The sequence below is a fragment of the Limulus polyphemus genome, unplaced genomic scaffold, assembly GCF_000517525.1.
Source record: "Limulus polyphemus unplaced genomic scaffold, Limulus_polyphemus-2.1.2 Scaffold1553, whole genome shotgun sequence".
Lineage (NCBI taxonomy): Eukaryota > Metazoa > Arthropoda > Merostomata > Xiphosura > Limulidae > Limulus > Limulus polyphemus.
Window position 1 is genome coordinate 188,208 of NW_013667163.1, and position 6,162 is coordinate 194,369.

Sequence of the window (6,162 nt, forward strand, 5' to 3'; positions counted from 1 at the left end):
TATGACTGGCGGTATTGTTCGGTATTAAACTCAATATTTTAAATGTTAGTGACGATAGACTCAACAATAAGAATCATTGTTGAAACTTTTCTGTAAGTTTGTAATTAAAAATCCAGATGGATTGAAAACTTCAAGACTTACAAAGCACTATAACTGTTACAGATGAAAACTTGGGACGTTTTAATCCAGCATGAGTAGCCTTGCACGTATAGGTGACATTATTGTCATCTAGTTTTGGATAGAGCGTTGTTGTACTAGAAACTGTGATGAGGCCATTTTGGAACTCTCTAGTCTTCACCATCACGTTATCTAATTGAAAGAAGACGGTAATAAAATATACGATATATACGTAGAAAGATATTAGCAGCATCTTCTCTGTTTGATTTCTTACTTTATGTGTCGTGTAGTTATTGTTATTGACAAATTATCCTATAGTTTTACTGCTTTAATAAAGTGCAATAAGACATAAAACAAAATGAGGTCGAGAGCTTAATCATTGTGATGTCTTTGTCAGAACAATGTAACTAATAGTATATAAGCAAAACAATACAATATTCATTTACTGATAAAATATATATTTAATAGCTGGATGATCTGGAAAATATCTAAGTGAATCTGTTATTGAAATGAAGGATACAGTTCCTTTTTCCATAGCCCCATACCATGAGTTTCACTGGTTTTATTTTTTCAAATTTTGGATATCCTTATACATTTCCTCCACCTGAGTAGAACCAACCTCGAAAAGGGCAATAATGGTTTACTTAGATAACCAATCAGCTCCTGAAGAAGGAAGGTTAGAACCAACTCGAGAAGGGCAGTAATGGTTTACTTAAATAGCCAATCAGCTCCTGAAGAAGGAAGGTTAGAACAAACCTCTAGAATGGCAATAATGGTTTACTTAAATAGCCAATCAGCTCCTGAAGAGGGAAGGTTAGAACCAACCTCTTGAATGGCAATAATGGTTTACTTAGATAATAAATCATCTCCTGAAAAAGGAAGGTTAGAACCAACTTCGAGAAGAGCAGTAATGGTTTACTTAGATAGCCAATCAGCTCCTGAAGAAGGAATGTTTACTTTCCGAAAGCACTTGGGTTATCAGGTTTCGTGATTCATCTCAATTTTGATGCCACGTGTTTTTATATGCATCATAAATTTAGATAAGTATTTCAAAGTAAAGATAACATCATTACAGAGTAAGTGTAAATGGATGTTAGTAAAGATAACATCATTACAGAGTAAGTATAAATGGATGTTAGTAAAAATGACATCATTACAGAGTAAGTGTAAATGGATGTTAGTAAAAATGACATCATTACAGAGTAAGTGTAAATGGATGTTAGTAAAGATAACATCATTACGGAATATATATAAATATAAGCTTAAACATTCTATTTTGTATTACCTTTCAATTCATTTCCGTTTTTATACCATTTCAACTGCGATTGAGGCTTGCTCATTCGTGCGAAACAAGTCAGCGGAACACGCTCCGCCTCTCGTACCTCTAGGATACTAGCGTTTGAACGATGTTGTATTTCCACTTTCTCTGGTGGTACTATACAATGTAGAGAAAAAAAAAGTCAATGTAAATATATATTTACATAAGAAATGAAAACGTAAAGGAGATCTTTCATTTCTTCGTAAAAAAATAACATATTCCTTTAGGATATTAGAAATGATGACTTTTTTATGTTTACACAAGAAACACGCGATGAGACAAAAAATATTGTAGTTTCAAGAAATGAAACGGATTATAAGTAAGTATTGCAAGAAAGTACATAAAACAATGCCTAGATTTCATATTTAATAAACTTATATAGAACATGGATTTTCAAAGCCCCAAGTTTAGCGTCATCAGCTTTCAACCTCACCGTTGAGCCATTGGGGGAGGGGGCCCCCACCCTCTGAGTTAATATTTCATTGTGCCTTTCACGCAATAAAAGTATGAACGAAGATCGAACAAACTACACAACTTTAACGGTTTTTAAAAGTACCTTTTTCAGTTTGTTTGTGTTTCAAAATTTCAGGCAAAGATATACAATACATAACCGTTTCGAATTTTGAGCTGATTGAGTATAGAGAGGGCAGCTAAGTAACAGCATCCATGGACCACACTTGTTTGCTCGAATAGCGAGATTTAATCATCGCTCTTAAAGCGCACCCACAGCCCCACAAGTGTGGATTGTGTTTCTGTGGCCACGGGAAGCGAACCGTGACTCTTTGAATTTACAGTCCAATCACACTAACAGCTAGGTCATGCCACCACATCTCTTTAGTATGGATTGCTCGCCATGTCATTGATAAGAACGCTGGCTGAAACACGCACTTTAGGTGTGGTTATTCAAACACCTTGGTAAGTATTTTAAACACTAGAATTGTCAATGTGTCATTGGCTTTTTAAGCGCGTTTTTCTAAACAATTTATGCAGTAAGTTGCTTCTGGTTTGTTTGCTTTTTTTAATTTCGCGCAAAGCTACACGAGGGCTGTCTGCGTTAGCCGTCCCTAATTTAGCAGTGTAAGACTAGAGAGAAGGCAGCTAGTCATCACCACCCACCGCCAACTCTTGGGCTACTCTTTTACCAACGAATTGACCGTCACATTATAACGTTCCCACGGGTGAAAGGGCGAGCATGTTTGGTGTGACGGGGATTCGAACCCACGACCCTCGGATTGCGAGTCGAGCGCCCTAACCACCCGGCCATGCCAGGCCAAGTTGCTTCTGGATCCATGACACAAGGTCCCTAATAACATATGACATATACTCACAGTGTAAATAAAAATAACATATTGCAGCTAATCCAATTTAATTAGTCCTGAAGGCTCCTATGTTTTAATAAAGAAAATGAGAGACTTCATTAAATTTTTGGGCGTTTCTATACATTGAGCAGTGTAACAGGTAAATTACTTAATATTAAGCAATCTGTATATTTCGTCAGCAGTTAAAGATATAAAAACGTTGTTAATTTGAGGGTTGACATATATCTTTATTATAGTTCGTATAATTCAGACATATTTTAAAACATGGCAAAAATTAAATATTTCAGTTGGTATTATTTTCCTGTATTTTTGGTTTTGTATACATAAATGTATATTTCACATGGAAATTGAATATTAATTATTATAAAAAGACGTTGCTGTATATAAAATATCATTTTTAAGCAAATACTAAACTAAAATCTACCTAGTACGGTAAGGTTGGCTTTCTCCCATATTCGTCTATTGTTCGGTGCTGGTCCAACCTAAAATGTAAAAAAAAAGAAAATAAAGTTAATTTTGAATGATTTAAATGTTTAAAACAGACTATACTTTTAATGTGGCACAGATTTCGTTGGACTAAAATTTAATAAATAATTAAAACCAACGTTTCATATTTACACAATTTTAAAAACTTTATTGAATCTGTCAACGGCTCCCACTTTACACTGTACATGTACAACGTTTCGACGATCTCAACGTCGTCTTCAGGAGTTATCTGCAAGACACACTAACTTACAAGTATAGATATGACTAAACAAATGTTGTGGAATACTAAAGATAAAATGGCATTTAAGATAACACTGGGATTTACAAAATAGAATGTGAATCTGGGAGTATTTATATTGGTCAAACTAAATGAAATTTAAAATACAGATTACAAGAATATAAAGGTTACGTAAGAAATAATAAAATAGAAAACGTTGCCAAAGCAGAACAGATAAAAACAACACAACACAAAATTTTATAGAAACAAAAAACTTTAATTTTTGTTCAATCTTGTAATATTACAGCTTTAAATGTCAGAGAAGCATAGAACTAATAAAATAAAATATTAAACAGAGGTGAAGGGTCATCAAGTCAAAGCATTGCTATTTGGGGTGATGTAATATAATGGTTGACTAAGAAATTATGTAAATAATATCACGTGACAGGAAAAAAATGTATGAATTAGTGTGTCTTGCAGATAACTCCTGAAGACGACGTAGAGGACGTAGAAACATTGTACAAGTAGAGTGTACTTTTAAAGTGGAAGCCGTTGACAGTTTTAAAAATTGTGTAAATATAAAACGTTCTTTTAATTATTCATTAAATTTTAGATAATACACAAGTACCAATCATTTATATTTCATGAGTCTACTGGATGTATTCAAGGTACTATTACATGCGAGCTGTCCAGCTGAGGCTGCGAATATCTGACTTGGTCTCGGAACAGGTAACTCGTGACTGAAAACCCTAATCGACAGACAGCAGTTATCTACTTTTGTTGTTGATAGTGGTTACCTAGCCCAGATGTCGGAGTGACTTCACCATCGCTTGAAAACAGTTCATTCTGCCTACTCCACTTTAAGACAGCTGTAATCACTTCATAATTTTCCCCGTAGGTGGCCAGCTTTTATAATCCGATGGCTCTTGACATGAAATAAAGTTATAAATGTCTTCTTTGAAGCCTATCTAACCATTATAAACAATCTGAGGTGCGTTGAACTCCGTGATTCACTTCAAAGTTAACTGATTAAAGATTACGTGAAGCTGTTTTATCTGGTACTTGCTGAATAATCAATCATTTGAATTTCATATTACGTGACTGATCATCTGATGCCTGATTTCCATAACATTGAACTGAGCGGGCTAATTGGCATTATTATATTACATTGATTTTCCTTACCACAGGTATAGTATTACAACCTTCAATTGCTTTGTGTAGTTATAATAAAATACATGGTTCAGAATTTTTCTTTGTAGGAAATATAGTTATAACAATTTTAAATATTTTAATAGAACTTAAGACTATAATTTGACAATGATTTCTCTTACGTCTACGAAACCAAATTTCATGAGATACCTGTTTAATAACTGATGGAACCTACCAATTTATCTATCTATCTGTCTGTATATGTCTATTTGCTTTATGTAAATCGCACAAAGTAATCATCTATGAAAACAACAACCATATCATAATAAAATTGTATTTAACTTTTGTATTTAACGTACACTTACTTAAAATATATATTTCCGAATTTAACGTCCAAATATAAAAACTTCAGTTTTAATAATATCTATTCAGGAAAATAAAACGATTTATAAAACTTTCAGCTAAACATACAAATTTTATACTACTTCTAATGACCTCTGTTGACCTCAGTACATTTCGCCATTTTCTAAACGCCTTGACAATTACATATTCTGAAATTGTATCATTTATTTCTTTAGCACGATCCTCAAAGTTGGCAAATGTACCTGGATGTGGGGTTTACACTGTACAAAAGACGAGTCCTTTACAGCCTAAAGTCCAGTGGTGTTAGGTCAGAATATCGCGATTCTCAGGGAAATAGTCATGTAGTCAAGCGATTCTCAGTGTAATAGTCACATAGCCAAGCGATTCTCAGGGAAATAGCCATGTAGCCAAGTGCTTCTCAGGGTAATAGTCATGTAGCCAAGTGCTTTTCAGGGTAATAGTCTTGTAGCCATGCGATTCTCAGAGTAATAGTCATGTAGTCAAGTGATTCTCAGAGTAATAGTCATGTAGCCAAGCGCTTCTCAGGATAATAGTCATATAGCCAAGCGATTCTCAGGGTTATAGTCATGTAGCCAAGCGATTCTCAGAGCAATAGTCATGTAGTCAAGTGATTCTCAGGGTAATAGTCATGTAGTCAAGCGCTTCTCAGGGTTATAGTCATGTAGTCAAGCGATTCTCAGGGTTATAGTCATGTAGTCAAGCGATTCTCAGGGTAATAGTCATGTAGCCAAGCGATTCTCAGGGTTATAGTCATGTAGCCAAGCGATTCTCAGGGTAATAGTCATGTAGTCAAGTGCTTCTCAGGGTAATAGTCATGTAGCCAAGCGATTCTCAGGGTAATAGTCATGTTGCCAAGCGATTCTCAGGGTAATGGTTGTAGTCAAGCGATTCTCAGGGAAATAGTCTTGTAGTCAAGCGATTCTGAGGGTTATAGTCATGTAGCCAAGCGATTCTCAGGGTAATAGTCATGTAGTCAAGTGCTTCTCAGGGTAATAGTCATGTAGCCAAGCGATTCTCAGGGTAAGAGTCATGTTGCCAAGCGATTCTCAGGGTAATGGTTGTAGTCAAGCGTTTCTCAGGGTAATAGTCATGTAGCCAAGCGATTCTCAGGGTAAGAGTCATGTAGTCAAGTGCTTCTCAGGGTAATAGTCATGTAGCCAAGCGATTCTCAG

At 35.1% G+C, this 6,162-nt stretch overlaps 1 protein-coding gene across 1 annotated transcript in view; it reads right to left on the reverse strand.

Annotated features, from left to right (window-relative positions):
- Positions 1-3,243, reverse strand: part of LOC111086920 (synaptogenesis protein syg-2-like) — a 30,706-nt gene extending 27,463 nt beyond the window's left edge. Inside the window, exons 1-3 of the mRNA XM_022391728.1 lie at positions 3,179-3,243; positions 1,403-1,552; positions 142-309 (exon numbers count right to left, since the gene is read on the reverse strand). Coding sequence (XP_022247436.1) covers positions 142-309; positions 1,403-1,457 — 223 coding nt within the window. The 5' untranslated portion in view covers positions 1,458-1,552; positions 3,179-3,243. The remainder of the gene's footprint in view (positions 1-141; positions 310-1,402; positions 1,553-3,178) is intronic.
- Positions 3,244-6,162: the final 2,919 nt, after the last annotated feature.